At 36.5% G+C, this 18,823-nt stretch overlaps 1 protein-coding gene across 3 annotated transcripts in view; it reads left to right on the forward strand.

Moving 5' to 3' along the window:
• Nucleotides 1-18,590, forward strand: part of OSBPL2 (oxysterol binding protein like 2) — a 37,480-nt gene extending 18,890 nt beyond the window's left edge. For all 3 annotated transcript variants that reach the window (XM_085314144.1, XM_085314147.1, XM_085314146.1), the window contains 10 exons: nucleotides 1,134-1,268; nucleotides 2,064-2,161; nucleotides 2,845-3,027; nucleotides 6,112-6,219; nucleotides 7,591-7,680; nucleotides 8,358-8,481; nucleotides 11,561-11,689; nucleotides 12,362-12,485; nucleotides 13,137-13,227; nucleotides 14,412-18,590. In XM_085314144.1, the coding sequence (XP_085170270.1) occupies nucleotides 1,134-1,268; nucleotides 2,064-2,161; nucleotides 2,845-3,027; nucleotides 6,112-6,219; nucleotides 7,591-7,680; nucleotides 8,358-8,481; nucleotides 11,561-11,689; nucleotides 12,362-12,485; nucleotides 13,137-13,227; nucleotides 14,412-14,514 (1,185 nt within the window). In that variant the 3' untranslated portion in view covers nucleotides 14,515-18,590. The remainder of the gene's footprint in view (nucleotides 1-1,133; nucleotides 1,269-2,063; nucleotides 2,162-2,844; nucleotides 3,028-6,111; nucleotides 6,220-7,590; nucleotides 7,681-8,357; nucleotides 8,482-11,560; nucleotides 11,690-12,361; nucleotides 12,486-13,136; nucleotides 13,228-14,411) is intronic.
• The last annotated feature ends 233 nt before the right edge of the window (nucleotides 18,591-18,823 follow it).

The following is an 18,823-nucleotide window of genomic DNA, read 5'->3' on the forward strand; positions in this document are numbered from 1 at the left end:
TTTGTTAAAGGACCTGGGTGCTTGCATCTTCATTGGTCATCACTATTCTTTTCCTTTGATCTTTTCAGAACTGGGTTTCATGTTTCACTACTTCATTCTTACTAGRAATGAAAATGAGGCTCTACACTGGAGAGCCGTGCTACCATAGCTGTTTTTTTAGGAGTATTAATCAATTACATTCATATCTAGTCTGCATCTGCCAGTACAGTCCTGTGTGTGCAACATAGAAGGCTTGCTGACTTCGCTAGTTTAACTTGTGTCATCTAGGAGCTGGTGTAACTGTGTTGACAAAACTCCTTTTGTTAGAATGGGTGATGTATCTGCCAGAATGCTGTATTTGAACCAAATCAATTTACATCACTTAGGGGTGACATTTTTTTCCTTACTGCCTATGGTAATGTGAGGAGAGCATTGCCTTAACTTTTTCTGGTGGGATTCTCCATTCCACAAATGTAAGTACTTGAGTAAATGCTCAAAGTGCTCAGTTGTGAGCACATTTCTTTTAATAAACAACCAGATGTACTTGGATATAGTAGAAGAACTTGAGAATTAGGAGTTTATGTGAGATACTGACGTGGAATGAGAAACTTCCGTATCTTTGTTACAGGACATAAATAACATTGCTTAAATAAAGCCACTGAAATCTGTTAAAGCAATTTTAAATCCTATTCTTTGTGTAACCGTTTCTTTGAAACGGGCATTGTATTGCAGAACAGTGCTGAATCTTTGGCTATAGCAGTAAAAATAGCTGGATTTTATGTGAATAGATATTTGAAGCTTTCAGAGGAAAGCATAGTACTTAAATATTTATAATGACCTGGTTGGCACATCATTGCTGCTAAGGATAGAAACTTTAACCTTTTCTGTTTTATGTAGAACACAAAATAGAAGATAACGTTTGTGTGGAATTTACTAGGCTAGCTTGATCAAAATTTGAAGAGTTTTGCAGTGCTTCTAGCCTCTTTCATCTGAAATACTCTAGAAGTATCCTGTAGGCTTGTTAAATGTCTTTTGAAGAATGCTACAGCTAAACAGATTATTTTCATGTGCAACTTTCTTCCGAAATTCTCGTTCTTGTCATTTGATAACTTAGTGTTGTGTCTAAGAAATTAGCTTTTACTTCTATCATTTAGGAGCTGTCTAAAATTACGATGCCCATTGTCTTCAATGAACCATTGAGTTTCCTTCAACGGATAACAGAGTATATGGAACATATATACCTCATTAATAAGGCTTGTAGTCATGCAAATCCCCTGGAAAGAATGCAGGTATGTAACATCTTCCACCCTCTGATTAGTTCAGAAGAACTCTCCTCCCAGAGTCTTTTCTTTAAGTGCATTGCATTCTCTGAAGCAAATTATAAGAATACCCATATTGGCCCCCTCCTGACAAGTTTGTTTCATAGTGGCTGATATCAGATGCTCACACTTTCACACTTGACGCTGTGCATAGGTACTGAGGCAAAAGCCTAGTGCAGGAGAGTGCCACAACTGATCACATCCAGGGTGCTCAGTCTTTTCAGTACTGCTCTAACCGTAACTTTCTTCATGTGTTTGTGTGTTTTGTGAAGGTGAGATCTTATCTTTAAATTACTCTAAATTGATTTGTTAGGTGGCTCCATGATTTTTAAATTAACAGATCAAAGTTGTTGTGACAAACTTTTCCATTCTTTTCTCCGAAGCAGATTATTTTAGAGGGTAGACTATAGTATCTGACTAGTCTCACAGTAAAGGACTGGACATGATGGTACCAGGCTAGTTAAGAGAAAAGCATATTTAAAAAAGAAAAAAAAAGGAGCTGTACTTTTAGAGGTAGGTGAAGAGGCAGAGCACACCCTGACAATGTACTTGAGAAAACAATTGCTTTTTGAAAATGAGATGCTAATTAACTGCATTTCCTCAGTTTTGTGAGCTATAGAATTTAATTAATATAGAAGTTTTAACCTTAAGCAATATATAGTTCCTTTGTTTTGAATGAATAGTAAAATATTGTAATATCTAAACATAATATACAAAAATTGTGGTTTTAATGTATTGTTCTTATYTGTACTTGTTTGCTTTTAGGCTGTAGCTGCTTTTGCAGTTTCTGCTGTAGCTTCTCAGTGGGAGAGAACTGGCAAACCATTTAATCCACTTCTAGGAGAAACCTATGAATTAACAAGGTAATAATTACTTTAAATTGGGAACTATTTTGGGAACTATTTGTGTTGTTAACAAACTGTGATGCCAGTTTGGTTGATTATGCAGTGAAAAAAAAAAGTTAAAGTATATTTCTGAAATACGGCATTTTTTTCCCCCAGACTAACACAATCTTCAAGAAGTTATTATAAAACTAAGAATTTTATTTCTACCTTTAGGTAGAGTTTTCCTCCTTCAGAGGAAAAATTGGTCTGACATTTCTCCTTACCAGATGCTAATGGTTAACTAATTTTAAAAGTATTTTGGTGATCATGTCAGATACAGGAGTTAGGTTGAGAAACTTTCAGGTTGCTGAAATGGGTGATATGTATGCTGTGGAGAAAATTACTGCAGTCAGACCTACTGCTGCCCAAATAGCTTCAGAATTTTCAACAGTTATTTTAAACAGCTTCGGATGCCTTTCTGGGTAAAAGTCATTTAGGAGTTTTGATTGTGGGTTGTTTTGGTATATAAGAGAAAAGGTGTTCAGAGTATATTTCCTCAATTTAATTGGTTGTGTGCCAAGGAACACAACCTTGGCATGTAATGTAAAAATCCTTAAGACTTTTTTTCCCTCTCAAGTGTCAACTAATATTTTTCTGCTGTAAGGTTAAAAAAAATTGTTGATTAACCACTTAATCTCTTCCTCCCCCCCCCTTTTTTTAAGGGAGGATTTAGGTTTTAGGTTTATATCTGAGCAAGTCAGCCACCACCCACCTATTAGTGCATTTTATTCTGAAGGCCTCAATAAAGACTTTGTATTTCATGGATCAATCTACCCCAAACTAAAATTCTGGGGAAAGAGTATAGAAGCTGAGCCTCGGGGAACAATTACATTGGAGCTGCTGAAGTGAGTATGAGGAGAAAATAAATATTTTTATGCTCATCTCTCTAACATTTAGTTGTATAAAAATAGGTGATGACATCCTATTGGTTCTTCATAGATGAATTTCTGAAAACCTCTTGTCAAAGAGATTGCAGGGGTTTATTTACAAGTTATTGTTCACTGCTTAATTTCAGGGCTCTCTTGTTGGAATTATGTCATGCTTGCACAGCTGCAGCAATTAAACCCTGTTTTTCTACTATGAAAATCGTTTCTTAAAAATTGAATTCTACCAGTTCCTTGAAGGCACATACAATTTAAATAAAGAGCTAAAATTCTATTACTAGGCTGTTCAAACTCATTGTTTGTGTAATTTTCATAGTTGGTCTTTATCATTTGAAAATATGTTTGTGTCTGTGTGGAAAGCGTCACTACAGAATAGTTGCCTTTATGCTACAGGAAAACCTGAGGAGTTCATCGGGATTTCTATCACCTATTTAATGCTTTTTCTTACCTTTAGCAAGGTATGATCGCATTCCTAATAAAATCACAACAGCCTTTCTGTATTACTTTTAGGCTTCTTTATAATTGATTATAGTTCTTATAACTTGTGCTACTTTCTGTAAGTTGGTTTGCGCCCTGGTAACGCTAAGACTCTCTATTCTTCCTGAATAGGTCACAAACATGCACAAATTTATAGTCACAGAAAAAGCATTCTACAATTAAGCACCTAAAGGTGMTTTTGTAAGAGCTTTCCCCAAGCCTATCTTAGGTTATTCTGAAATACCTTCTTATGAAACTTCTAGATGTTTGGTTTCAATGAAGAGGCAACTTCTCTGCCATATAGAGTATTGACTTTTCCTGTAGTTACTTTTGAAAGTGTAGTTTATTCATTGAGCTGCTGGGATCTAAACTTTTAGGCTTATAAAAATAGGAACTTGTCTTACCTAAGAATGGTGATCGAAATAGAGGAAGTTCTGAATATAGAAAGAATATTGCTGTATAGACTTGACAAAAATCAAAATTTGTTACTGGAGAAAGTCTTTATTCAGAAGGCCACTAAAGTTCTTGTTCTGCCTAATCAAATTACAGGATACAGTTTTAAATAGGAGTGTAAATGATTATGGCATATCTGTTAAATATTTGCTTCAAGTTAGTAGCAGACAGACTATTGTAGCAGGCATTGAGCTCAAAATTTTGAACCACTCAATCTTGTAATTTTTATTATTTTCTTGGTTTGAGTAGGTCTGAGAAATGCTCCAGACTGAGTTCRTAACAAGTAACTGTTTAGGTTGCAAAATTTAAAGTCAGCTAAGTGCTGCCTTTGTGTTAACCRTGACTTTATTGTAAGTAACCATGAATGTATGTATGCAAAACATGCATTAGAAAGCACACTTCTTTCTCACTCCTCCAGCCCAAATACTAAAATGCCTCCGTTTGTCAGCACTGGGCACGAGTGCCTTGTATTAAATTTTATGCTATAAAAAGCTTTTGCTGTCAAGTAGTTCATGAAGAAAAACGTATACTAAGGCTGATGCGATACAGTTTTGGGTTTTTTTTTCCTGAAGAAGAGCAGTCATTGTTCTAAAGTATACTTGAAGACAGCTTGCCATGAAAAATTTGTCAAACTTCAATGATCTGTGTTTTTTCACTGTACTGGAAAATGACAGATGGGTTGAAAATATTTAATGTTTGTGTTCCATGAATACTTGATGGAAGCAGTAGCACAAGCCATTTGTCACAAAAAGGTCACTGCTTGTTTTCTACGTTTTTGGTATTAAAGTGGGGTTTGCAAACTTTCCTTAGGTATCTTGACTTGTTTACTAGGTAGCATTAGCATTTCTTTCATCAGTATTGAAAATGAGTGAAAATAGAGGACTTTTGACTCTGTCAAGCCATTGATGATAGGAATCCAGTTGCTTAATGTTTTGATCACTTACAGAATAGTTTCTTTTAAGGGTGTAGGACTGTTAACTCATCTTTCTAAAGCTTTTTACAAAACAAGTTAAAAAAAGCAAAGTGGAGACTCCTTCAATTTTAGGACTTTTCCTTTAGTTCTTCTCAGTAAATCTTGGGGAAAGGATCGAGTTGAGTAATAAATTAGATTTTTAAATGTCATATTTATGAAGCTTGAATATAGTGTTATTATGTCATGTTAATTAAAAAAAAAATCTTAAACAAAACACAACCTTAGTTGGATTGTGTTGAAGTAAAGGCCTTGGGACAGAAGGTTTATTTAAATAAAACAAAAATCCTACTGCATTCAGTGACACTGGAACAGGCTTCATATACTGATGGACTTCTGGCATATTTGTGGGAAATAGCTGCCTTTTTAATTTTTTCCCCTCTGTATGTTTTCTTTCTAATCCCTTCCGCAGCTTGCCTGGGAGAAAGGGTCTTGGTGTTAGAAGCTCAGTGCCCTTGTCAAGTTTGCTGACTAATACCATTCTCTCTGGGTTCAAAAGCTTTTACCACCCAGTGTTTGTATTAAGAATTGTTTAAGTGGGTTAATCTGACTAACTCTTGAGGAGTGTCTTCATTTCAAACCTTCATAGTGACTAACCTCCCTTCTGGAAGTCTCACTAAAAATAGTCATTTTCAGTCATGAAGGCTGAACTACTTTCTTACCATAAAAAGGTACTCTGTGGATTATGGTAGAGGTTTATAATAAAGGTTTTGTGGGAAGAAGTTTGCAAAGCTGCTGCAGGAGTTGCAGAGAAAACTTCACGCATTATTTTGTCAGTCCACTTCTCATGTGAGCATTATGTTATATCACGTACAACCTCAGAGGTGTAAATGAAAAAGATGAATTCCTGTGCGATTGTTGGCCTGGAATTTGTAGTCAAAAACATAGCAATGCTAAAACTTAATATTTCAACTCTTCAAGAAGCAAGAAAAATACAGGGGATGTTGGTTAATTAATTGGCTCTAATATTTACRTATGACATACTATTAGTTTATAAAGAAAAGTCTGCTTCTTATTTTGAAGCTATCTGCCTGCTGTTCACAGAAATGCTGAATATTTTGCCCTGCCACTAATAGAACTGAAAATAGATCTACGTTCTATCTCAAGTTCCAGAAATTAATTTATTTTTCTATTTTTCTTTACAGACATAATGAAGCTTATACATGGACAAATCCAACCTGTTGTGTACATAATGTAATTATTGGTAAACTGTGGTTAGAACAATATGGAATGGTAGAAATTGTAAATCACAGGTAACACCAATCATGAAACTGAGGGTTGACTGTGGGGACCGCTGCATGGTTATTTTCACATTTGTTACAAAGCAGATAATCTCGATTTTTGTCAGATACAGGGCGCTTTTTTTTTAGGTCCAAAATCTTTGGTTCTTTTCCTTCTGACAAATGTATACTATTCATTGGACTGGGATTAGTATTATAATGATATTAATGAAAATCCAATAGGCTAGATGGTGTATGGGATAAAAAGACTTACGTTTTTGTGAGTACCTATTCAAATTCTGCCCTACTGACTGCGAACTGAAACTTCATTTAGAGTAATTAAATGGCAATAATTGCTGGAGACTTGTAATGGACCTCCATCATGTTACTTGTGATTTGGCACTCTGTAGTTTTCATAAAAGAGGATTTTTTAAATTAAGGGTAGAACACACAAAAATCACAGCAAAATAGAATAACTTGAATTTAGAGCATGTCAGTTGCTCTGCTAACTACCCATATTTAGGCTTTTACATTATATAAACTAAAGGAGAAAATGACATCCTGCAATGATGAGGGAGAGAATTCTGTGAAAAAATATGCTACTTCTGCCCATGTTTTTTGGCCAATAAATAGGAGCTTTAATCCAACAGGGCTGCTGTTTTGATACTTCTTACAATGTCAGATATACTATTCTTTCTGTTACKTTCCCATAAAAGACCCAGAATGGTCTCTGTATGCTACGTGCCTGGCAAACTTTGCCAGATAATCTCTTCAAGTGAGGTATTTACATGTGTGTACAAGYTGATGTAAGGAAGATGCTGATATACAATACTGGTGTATGTTTGTAAAATATTAGAATTTCTGAGAAGGGAAATCTAAAGAGAACGTTTGAATACACTTAGCTTGGTTTTCCTATGTAGGCCATTCATAAAAGTTCTGTGTATTTTGTGTAAAATTAGTTGTGAATTGGTATTAATTTGAAATACGCTGTATTAATGGTGTGGATTAGGCAGTCTGCAGGACTGCATTCATTTTATTCCTAATGTCTTCAGTAAATTTTAGATATAAATGAAATTCAGAAGTCTATTAATATTTTCAGATGGTTTTCACAAGCTTATAATATCTTACATCTGCATTGTTTTCTTACTAGTGTTTTTTAGTTTTGTGTAATTTTGAAATTTATTTGCCTTTTAATGCTCTGGTCAGATAGTAAACTATAGTTAAAGAAAAATAACTATACCTCTGCCTCCCTTGAGTTAACCAGGTATATGAAAGAAACTAAAGTGTGGATAAAGAAAACAAACTTACTAGTGTATATAAAGGCTTGCTTTGTCARCTACACAGGAAATTGTTTAAGAGATTCATACTCTTTGTTTTTGAAATGTATTCCTGTTTCTTTTACAGTACTGGAGATAAATGTGTCCTAAATTTTAAACCATGTGGACTGTTCGGGAAAGAGCTTCACAAAGTAGAGGGATACATCCAGGACAAAAAGTGAGTGATAACAGCCTCTTTGCTTCTCTGTTTCTGAGCCCTATAGCATTTCTTTAATGCTGAAATGGTGACCACAACCAATCTAGATGCAAAGCTCACAGCAATGTAGATTGAAACCATTTCTGTTCTCTATGTTAGTATTAATCCCTCGATTTTAGTGGTTTAATACTGACTTTTCAAGTTGTATTAGGAGAAGTCTAAAGTCCAGTGGTTTGAAATAAAGGCATCCAGGGAGAATGCAGAGTAGTTGCAACTGATTTATTTTCTCTAATATATTCACAGTTCTAATCTTTAGCTTAAAACACAGAATACAATAATTACAAAATTTTAATGAAGGCAAAACCTGTCGTGTGGTTCTGGGTCTTTGTCTTAAAATTATTGACTTCTCTGCGCCCACACTCATGTTTTAATTGACCCCCCCCCCAAAAAAAAAAGCATGCGACTAACTCATGAAGATGTTATGCGGGACTGAATACTAGCAAGACTGGAAGAAGCTGAACCCCTTTCCTGCTGTTAGTTGAATTTTCCAGCTTCTAAGAAGTCTGTGAGCAAAAATAAAATTCAACCAAGTAGGAAGTTGTGTATTTACTAAGGATCAGAATTTGTATGAYTTAATTTAGAAGACTTTATAGAAGTGAAGGAGCAAAAGCTAAGTCTCTCCTTTGCTTACTCTACAGCAAAAGGAAGCTATGTGTGATCTATGGCAAGTGGACAGAATGCTTATGGTGCACTGATCCCACCACATATGAAGCTTACAAAAAGAATGAAAAGAGAGGTGGTGAGCAGAAGAAACCGAAGCCGGTAAGATGTCAGAATTCTTTAGATAGGGAGAAATGAAAGGAAAATATCTCCTTGTAACAATATCATCTTTACAAAAATGGGCAGGTAGTGGTGAATGAGGAGTTAAAGCGGCCTGTATTTGGTGGTGTGCAGTGTTAAAGCCATGAGATGGCAGTGCACTTTGAACTTGTGTTGACATTAGTGAGAGCTGCTGGTATTTAGAGAGCTCACAGAAATAGCATTTGCTAATGGATTTGTTCAAGAAGTCATCAAATATCAACTCCCAAGTCAATGTTTTCCAGTCCTTGAATAAGGAAAGTGGTTCTGTTGCCAACTCCAGACATGAAAATATCAGGATTTGGGGGTTCTAAAGAAAGAATGTAACTATATGCTTTTTTTTGTTTGTGTAGTACTGTTATGTGTTTTGTTGACGTGACCTTTCAGAATCTCTCATGTAGAGAGGCTTGACAATAAGGAGGTCTGGAAACTTGTGCAGTTTTCAGTTTTCTTCACCTAAGCAGAGTGTCTTGTTCAGTTAAGTTCCTGCAGGAGTCTGATGCTTTATGGGAAAATACAAAATGTTGGAAGATTCAGCAGAGGACTGCTGGATTTCCTGATATTAACAGAAGGCCCTAGTTGCTTGTTCAAAATGAAAATGATAGTTTAAAGTTAATAATGGGTAGCTTCAGTTCAGGAGGCTCAAACGTGGGGTGGGTGTGGGAAGCATTTACATGAGAAGAGTCAAGAGCAACAACAGGCCTTGTTTTTTGGTTCTGGATTCTGTCACGTTGCAGATTTTTATTTTGACTTTCTTTTTTTTTTAAAAAAAGTTTTTAAAATAGTACAATTCTGTTCAGCTTATGAAAATCAATTCTTTCTTTCCATCCTTCCTGTTGAATTTATATTTAGATGGGGAAGTATCTAACAATAAACCAGATGTTAACATGGAAAGTAGTCTGAAAGGGTCTTTTTAAAAAATGAATACWCAAACCAAATGAGTTTAAATTAGAATCTTAACTGTATGGAACCATTTTCTAGCATGTAAAACTGTGTCTGTTCAATAGGGTATTCTTGAATAAAATAAATAAGCTATGTCATTGGGCAGAAAGAAAAGAGGAGGAAAAATATAAAATGGTAGGAGAGAAGAAAACTCAGTCATTRTCACTCTGGGAGGTCATTGTCTGAAACTTCCCTTCTGGTTGTTGTGGCTTTAAGTAGTTTCTTACAGTGAATCCTCTGAACAGCTAAAATTTAGCCTTTCATGTCCAGGGACAGTCAAACTTTTCTATAGATCAGGCTGATGGCAGGAACTAAGTATATGAGGAAACAGATTTTCAGGTAGGCTGGGGAAGCTGTCAGATGATCTGTGGCCTGTGTAGTTCAACAAGATCAAAAAGCATCTAGTGCTGCAGCTTGTGTTGTCTGGCCTGCTCCTACATAGACAGAGTACTTAGCTTGTATGTGATCTGCCCGACTGCCTCTTCATTTTATGAAGATGATGTTATTTTCTGCTGTGTTTGTGTTCTGTGCTGTCTCTCTCTTTCCCCCAAGTGTTTCAAAACCAGATTGTATTTTCTTCTCAAAACAGATAAAGCCATCACAAAAGTGATTGAGATCAGTGGAACAAGCAGTGGAATAAAAATAAAATAGCAAAGTGCTAAAGTTAAACATTTCATCCTATTTGTTCCCACAAAAAACTCAAACTATAGTCCAGCTTTGTGAAACTGCTGCTACTGCTGATGTTCATCCAACTGTCTGTCTTTATAGTACTGAGTTTGGGAATGCTGGCCAGAATGCTGGGAAATACTTCTTCCTTTTAAGAGCAGTTGTTGAATCTTTAGTGCAGCTTAGGCAGTGCATGTGTGAATCTGTATAACCTTCGTTGGGGTGCGAGTCCTCGTGCAGAAAGGTGGCTTTTATTAGGTTGAAATAGCTAGAATTGGTCAGGTGTTCTTAAATACTTCTGTTCCTAAAACTAAGTAGTTATTCTGCCACCCTGGAGGCACTGAGAACAGTAGGAATGTGAGGTGACAGCCCACTCTAAKAAAAGAATAATAGAAGTAAGTAGAAATAAGACCAGTGGTTGAATGTCACGCTGTTTTAATGTCAGAGGGTTCTGCAAAGATTCACACGGTTGTTGGAAGCCATAGTGAAATTTTTATTCAGACATCAGTAGCTGAGCAGACTGTAGAAATCTAAGTTACAAGGACATCGTTGTCTTTTCCAATGGCAGGCCTAAAGGTCCTCAAAGCTTCTTAGAAGAATGTCTGAACCGGGATGTGGGGATAAAAAGGCAAGACTTTTCTGTGCTTGAGAGGATAAGAGATCACTGCGCTCTCAGATGAGCTGTAAATGAACTCTTTTGTTGTCCTTTTATTATGTACAACTGAACAGAGTCTGGAATAGGGCAGCTGTGGCTTGGTCTACCGAGAGCAGCCTCTTGAAGAATCTCTCTCTTAATTTTATGAATATAATAACAGTGCATCACTGATTCTGAGAACAAAGGAACTTAGAGAAATACACTATTCATAAACATAAGTACAAAGCCTTCATAGTGAGAAAACTGGCAGTGATAATAGTTATTAGAATTTGGATCACAGGAAAACAAAGATTGGAAGAAAGGTGTGAGCATGTCTGTCTTCTAATCAAGCATCAAAATTTTTTTGCAAGTGATGAAGTGTTAACCAAAAGCAGACATGACCCTATTCATTTTCTTTCCTTTGCCATTGTGGGAATTAGTTTAAATTAGTTTTAACTCATTCCAACCCAAAGAAGTAATAGTTATGTAGACACAACTAAGCTATGGGATAGGGCAGAAGGGAAGCTAGAGAGAAGATTCCTGAAAGACGTGAATTTACTACTTTATTTTTTAAAACAGAAAGAAGTTGTACATAGATGGTGAGAGACTATTCAGTGATAGTAGGAACAAGACATTAAAATGAAAATGAACAGTATATGGAGTGAGGAAAAGCAAACATAAGGGGTAAGGCAGAAATACTGGAGAGTGTTTTAAACCTTGAATTTTAACAGATTCAGCAGTCATTCTGTAAAACTCTAGATGATTTCCCTTTTCCCCTGCCAAATGTTGTCTCTGTTTCAGAGTGAAGATGTTATTAAATCTGAAAATGATGAGGCTGATGATATGCCAGAGGTTCAAGACACAGTGCAGTTCATACCAGGCAGTAAATTGCTTTGGAGAATAAATTGTAGGCCACCAAACTCATCACAGGTAACTATTCCAATCAAGATGAGTGTTCCTATCACAAGTGACTTTTGCAAGAGGACATGAGTAATGTTTAAAGGAAATCCTGTTGATATGTCTGCTTATTGATACCTCTGGCAATTTTTCCTGCAGGAGCAAAATTATAATATGACAAGCTGTCTGCGTAGTCCCTAGTCAGAACGTATTACTCCTACGTCAAAGTTGACAGAAAAAACGTATGCTCAGACTGTAGCTGCTTCAGTGTAGAGTCCAGTGTCTTTGTTTCAACTCATAATTGTAATAAGATTTTTTGCACCAAATGGTCCTGAATAAGTCCAGAGTATTGTCTTCTAAAATCAAAGAATACAGCTTTCTTGAGGAAAAAATACTTGTCTCCTAGTTTGAGATTTTTCTTTTATAAAGGCATGATATTAAATATCAGACATGGAGAAAATCTATCATGGTCCTCTAACTGCTTAAAAAATTAAAGGTGTGATTTTCTTCCCTTCCCCTCCCCCCCCCTAACAAAAAGAAGAAAAGCATTTTTGTATGAGCCAAAGTCTACTTTTGGGGTAGCTCAGAGGAGCGTTTTTGACTCTGTGATTACTCTTAGAAGTTTTGGTATATCAATTTGGTGTAGGAAACCTAATGCCACTTTGCCAAAATAACTTGTATGTTATTTTTAATTTTCTTTTTAAGATGTACAATTTCACAAGTTTTGCTGTGAGTCTCAATGAGYTAGAAAAGGGTATGGAAGCAATATTAGCTCCTACTGATTGTCGGCTGCGTCCAGATATCAGAAACATGGAAGATGGAAACATGGGTATGTGTTTGCTGGGGGAAATACTAGGTTTGAGAGGGATGATTGAAAGGAAGTGGTTTCATATAGCAACACGGTGTTCTGTTTCTAATTCCTAATGTTGTCTTATTTATTTTTTTTTACACTGTTCTAATGAACATACTTTTCAACAATATATAAAGTCTGTTTCTTTCTGAAAGTCTGGGAGAGCCAGTGTGTCCAAGATAAAGAGTCCAAAAACTACTATGCTGCATTATGGTGCAATTGCATGTTTAGTAAGCTGGATAAAATTGACAGATGTGCTTTGTTACTCTAGAATTTGTCTTGAGAAAACCTGTGGAGAAGAGATGTGCTCTGTTGCTCTGGAGTTTTTCAGGAAAAGCACATGGTGAAATAGTGAAAAAATGTTCAATTTTGTTATGTTCAGTCTGTGTTCTTTCCCACTGCCTGGATGTAGTGTTTCTGAGAAATAAAACACCAAAACTTTGATTCTACTAAGCATTTGTAGTAGCAACCCTTCTGAAGTGATGGTTTTAGTTTTTTGACTGAGATTGTCAAATGCTTTCTCTTATTTAAGTGAATCATACTCTCTTTCTCTGCAATCTTTTCCCTGTTTTCTGCTTTTTTTGTTTTTATTTTGCTAAATAACCAATTCTTATTGAAATGTTTTGTTAGATCTGGCTAGCAAGGAAAAAGAGAGACTAGAAGAGAAACAAAGAGCTGCTCGCAAGGAGCGTGCAAAAGATGAAGTGGAGTGGCAGACACGGTAAGGGGCGGGAGGGGGAAGAAGCTGGGTATGCATTTAATGCTTAGAGTGGTTTGGTTTTACTATCTGAAATGTTTCTGTTCAAGACAATGTGTGCTTGATTTCCTGTAGGACAGCATAATTTGTAGTGTCACAGCATTTGCTGGGTCAATGTTTAAATAAATTAAGTAAATTGCTGATAATTTTGTCTTGGAGAAATTATCTTAACAATAAATGCTGAAACCTGCCATAATTAACTATGGCAATGCTGGATTCCCCCCCTTCCCCCCCCCCCCCCCCACAGGTCATCTTTTTATGTTAATGCATTAAATGTTAAGTATCATCTCCCCTTTAAATACTTCCTGCACTATTTTTGGCTGTTGAGTAGCATGTTGTAGCCTTCCGGGGCTCTTTAATTTCAAACTGTCATGACTTTTTGGCTTGGTTACTTCAGAAATTGATTTTTGATTGCATATTTAAGTGACTTTACTCCATGACGCAGGCTATGATTGAAAAGTGTGATTTGGCTCCTACTTCTGCAACCGATTGTTTGCACAGATGCCAATGCTATGCAGTCTAATGTTGTACACACAGGCCAGTTTCTGCAGGTGTCTCCTTCGGAGGCAAGAATTTTTGGATGTTCCTATGATCTCATGAAATTCAGAAGAGAAAGCATTTTATTCACAAAAGCTGGAGGGAACAGCTACAAACTCTTCCTAGTTAATGGGTTTCAAAATCTCTTCTAGAGAACATAAAATTGATTTCAGTCAATATAGTCAAAAAGTGAGAATTTGTTGCCATTCTATGCAAAGTACAGCTCCATAGAACAAAACTTTTTCTGGTTTGGGCAGACTTGCAAAAAGGATCCTGGAACTGATTTGGCATCTTTTTTACAGAAAATTATCATACATGATCAAAAGTACCAATATATTCTTTATATTTAGAATGGGACAGCAATTTAAATATCTATTTCATATCTCTTTTTGACTTTACTTTAAAAAATATAAAATCAAGGATGGTTACCATTACATTRGAAGTTTAATGCTGTACTCTTAATGTTCTAAATACCTTTGGAGATAATAGACTTTTTTTTTTCTGAGAGAAATCAATGTCTCTTTAGAATGTCTTGTGAAAGAGCAAAGTGCTTTTTTCCCCTTTTTAATAACTGTTCACTCTTAACAATTTTCTTTGTTTTACTTCTGCAGATGGTTTCATCAAGGCAGTAACCCATACACTGGGACTCCAGATTGGCTGTACTCAGGTGGCTATTTCGATAGAAATTTCTCAGACTGTCCAGACATATACTGAAATTACTGAACCAATAGCTCATCTCATCTGGACATCTAGTTACTAGATTTCATTCTAAGCCAGTTACTCTGGTTTTGTTAATAGCAGAAGCCAGCTTTTCTAAGTAAATTTTAACAAAAATTCTATCACTCAACAATCGAGGATTTAATTATCGCTAACTTTGGATTGCCAGATATTTAAATACTGTTGCATTATTTCCAAAAAGCTGAAAATCATCAAATTTTCACTAATTTTTAAAATGATCTTTGGTTGTTCTTTTCTTTTCCTAGTTTCTTTGCCAGAAAGATATGCCATATCTGGTAGAGCTTGTAACAACCTTAAACTATGTAACTTTAATAAAATAAATAGAGATAATATCCTTGTTACTTAGTACAGCAGCGAAGAATCTGAGTTTTGGGGAACTTGGAATAGAGATGAAAAGTTAGTACGATACAAACATGATTACAGTTAGTACTGTTGCTATTCCCCATGAAGATATGTATGTGAAATTTTTAGATGGTATGTAGCACTACGTGGGGATTGGAGCTTCTGGCCCCTCTCTCCCTCCCTCCCTCTTCCTCTCTCTCCCTCTCAAGCCGGTTCAATACTTCAAAGACTAGCAGGAACAAAACACAAAATGTTAGCTTCTCAAACTGTAGTTGTCTGTTACAGAGTCTTCACAATCTTTGGACACTGTGAGTATTAAACTGTGTACCTGTGATAAAATTATACAAAACAGGGGAAGGGAAGGGTGCATTAAAAAAAAAAAGACTGCTTTTTCTGAAGTAAAATGCTGTTCTTAAAATATAGGAAGCTTCAGAAATAACTGTAGGAATGTTGAGGTAGTTATAATGTAAAATATTGCTTGCTACCACTTGGAGCCTTAGATCTCCAGCACTACTTTTGGCAGCTTTGGCACTGTGTATACTTGTAGACTAAACTTTTATTTGGAAGCACTTGGTAGACATATCCACCCACATTCATATTTTGGGGATGTTTTTGTTTGCATGTCTTAAGTTATGTCTGTTGTCTGTGTCGTGAAAAAGCAGAACCAATTTAAAGCTGTGGCATAGTTAATACCTATTACAAGTTTTCAAATTTTGTGAGCACGTGCAGTCATACAAGTGGATTTTTTTTTTTTTTTGTTCCTTGTTGAAATATTGAAGCCATATAATACTGGAACTCTTTGAACTACAGATCAATTATTGATGCATTCATTTTCCTTCAAAATGATACACTTCTGAGAGGGGGAAAGAGGCTTGGAAAATTTAAGTCAGACAATTTTAATTTTAATGTTGCTTGGGTTTTTTAATGAAATCTTTTAATTTAATAACCAGGGAAACTGCAGAGTGGCTGCAGTGCAGCTAAGTTTACAGTAATTCAGACATTGCTGGTGTTAAGCACCAGCAACTTGAAGAATTAGTGGAAGAATTGATCTAAGTGATGCCCAAACACTTGTGGTTTCATCCAAAGACTAGCTCTAGAATTGCTTCTCCCAGACAAAGGATTAAAAAATAAAAGAAAAACATCACYTTGGTGAAGCGTTTTTGTAGGAAATCATGCATTTAAAGATCAGATTAACTTTAACTTTGTTGGGATTTAGTTGCCTTCTTCATTGGAAAAATAAGAGAAACTGTAAAAATTCAATGCAATAAATAAGGGCATAATCTGAAATGTGGTCATGGCAACCTTTTTCTATTGCCAGAAATTGGACTTTGTCTGAAAGACTGCAATGAGCATAAAACCTAGACTTGGAAATGTGCGGCAAACAAATTAATATTTGTTCCCAGTAGACGCTTGGCTTTTAAGAGAGATTGCTGATCCTCATGGAACAGCATAAAAATACTTTCAGCTTTTCTGTAAAAATGTGATGGCTTTTACAGATACTGTATCCCCCTTTCTAAACTCACTGTAAGCATAGTAGGGAACCATTTATGTAGGTGAGGCTTGAAAGAATGCATATATTAAGCTGGTTTAAAATATCAAAGTTTAAAACTTTTTTGAACTAAATAGCATGTCCAGTGTTATACTACTGTTTTTAAAGCATTATGTGTAAATTGAAATTGCCAGAATGGAAAAATGATAGTATTTGCTAAAGAAATACTCTATAAGAAATAATGTACAGGTTAGCAACTCTCTCTAAATTAAATCTAAGTCAAGATTTAAATTTGGAAGACCTAACCTCTTTTATGCAAAAACATGAAAAGATCATAGCAGCATGTTTAATCCAAACTGCATTATAGCCTTTTCATGTATTAAAAAAGGGGAGGGAAGACCTCTAAAATAAGACCATTTTTTTCTTTATCCCCTTCTCCCCTTCCATTAGTGTATTGGGTTTTTTTGGTAAAAATTCTGTCTTGGTTGCAAGTCTATTCTCTATATAGTTTATTGTTCTTCATTGAAAATATTTACAAAATATTTTTCCATCACTGATGAAAAGTATGTGTTTGGCTGGCCATGAGATGCATACTACAAAATTTTGATTACTCTGAAAGTGGAAAAGTTTTATTTTAAATGCAGATCTCACCTCAGTAGTTTACTTGTCAAAACATTGATAACTTTGCACCTTTTAAAAGAATGTCACTTTTATAACTTGATTAAACACTGACTGTATATAAAATAACTGTGTTAGTATATGTTAATATAGCTGTGTAGAAATATCATCTAGAAAGAAATTATAATAAATCCTTAACACCCTTTAGACCTCTAGATGGTGAGAGAGAGGTTTTTGTAAAGTGTGACCTTCATACTAGGGCAACTGTTTTGTAGGGCGAGGAAACGGTTGGAGATTACTCTGGCTTTATTSCTGAGCCAGTGTCAGATCACTTACATTTTGTGTTCCTCTTGATGCTTATAGACAAATATGATTTAAATTAGAGCTTTGGACACCCCCGTCCTTCCCAGATTTTGCTCTTTCTGCATGTAAGTGGACTCAATTCTTTAACAGTTGCTGTGCAGTACATTGGATATAAGAAATGTGGGATGATACCAACGTACACTGAGAGCTGTCATGGCAAAGGGCACGTAGTTGGTGGAACTCATTTCTGAAATGTGCAAGGTAAAAGAAAGGGCCTGGGAGTCTTGGTGGGAACATTCTTACTGCAGCAGGAGCCGCACAATACTATGTGCTAAAAGAAGCCAAATGTTAACTGGAGAAGGGGAATAAGTGGAGTTTTACTGTAAAAAAAAAATAGTGGCAGTGAAAAACTTATAGTCACTGTATAGCTTCTTGTTTGTCTTTGAGGCCAATGTCATATTGCAGATTGAGAACAGCTTTTTCAAACATCAAGCATTTATATAATTACTAGTACCTAGATTAATGATGACAGGAAGCGTATACTCTAAAGTAGTAAGAAAAACAACTAATTAGCAGTATTTATCTCATTCTAATAATTAAAAATCAATTCTCAGTTCTTTGAAATAAAACACTGAGACTTTATTTTTCTGAAGTTAAAAAAATCTCCTAAATCTCTTCTAAAGTTGAACTGCTGTAAAAGACTTCAGCTCCGCTGTTGTAGGGCGTTGTTGGYGACGAAGCGGCCGGTGTCTAACGGCGGAGCGCAGCCGCCCCTCGGTCCCTCCTCGGCGGGGAGGCCAAGGGCTGCGCTTCCCCCGAGCGTCCCGTCCCTCCCGCTAKACCTCCTGCTGAGCGCCGCAGGCATTTGGTTGTACTCTGTGGCTTGTGCTCATGAAAACACCCATGACCTAGGTCACCTGTATGATAAAGCAATACTTAAATTATGTAAAGCTCATTATTTCTAACACGTGGTTTGACTTTTGGTATGTTTTTATAGCATGAAAAGATTAAAAATGCTTATATCCAGAATTCCAGTCCACTCTGATTTCTACTTCTATGAAGCTTCTTGCCTTACTCGATTGCAGTTTCCCTGCTCCTYGCCCCGCGTCTGCCTTGCCCACCTTGCATGAGCCTGCTGGCGACAAAAATGCTCTGGTGAAATGGATTTATTTTTATAATATTTAATAACTGTCAATACCCATCTCTATTAACAACCATTGGGCTTTTTAGAGACGTCTGTACAGGTTTGTGGACATACGTGTAAAACTGTAAATCTGAATAAAGGTCATTTTGGAGAAGACACCGCGCCTGCGGCCTTTGCTTGCTCAGCGGCGGGGCGGGGCGGGCGCGCCGCCATCTTACTCCGCGCTCCGCCCCGCGGCCGTTATGACACAGCACAATGGCGGGGGGCGGCACGGGCGCGGTGAACGCCGGGCCGCCCGCGCTTGATTGACGGCGGCGACGGCCAACCCGCTGGGGCGCGGCGGGCGTGGGCGGTGCCGCGGCGGGCGGGGTTCCGGCGCGCGGAGCAGG

This window comes from Rhea americana, unplaced genomic scaffold (genome assembly GCF_003343005.1).
Source record: "Rhea americana isolate MKP2758 unplaced genomic scaffold, rheAme1 scaffold_4, whole genome shotgun sequence".
In the NCBI taxonomy this organism is placed as follows: domain Eukaryota; kingdom Metazoa; phylum Chordata; class Aves; order Rheiformes; family Rheidae; genus Rhea; species Rhea americana.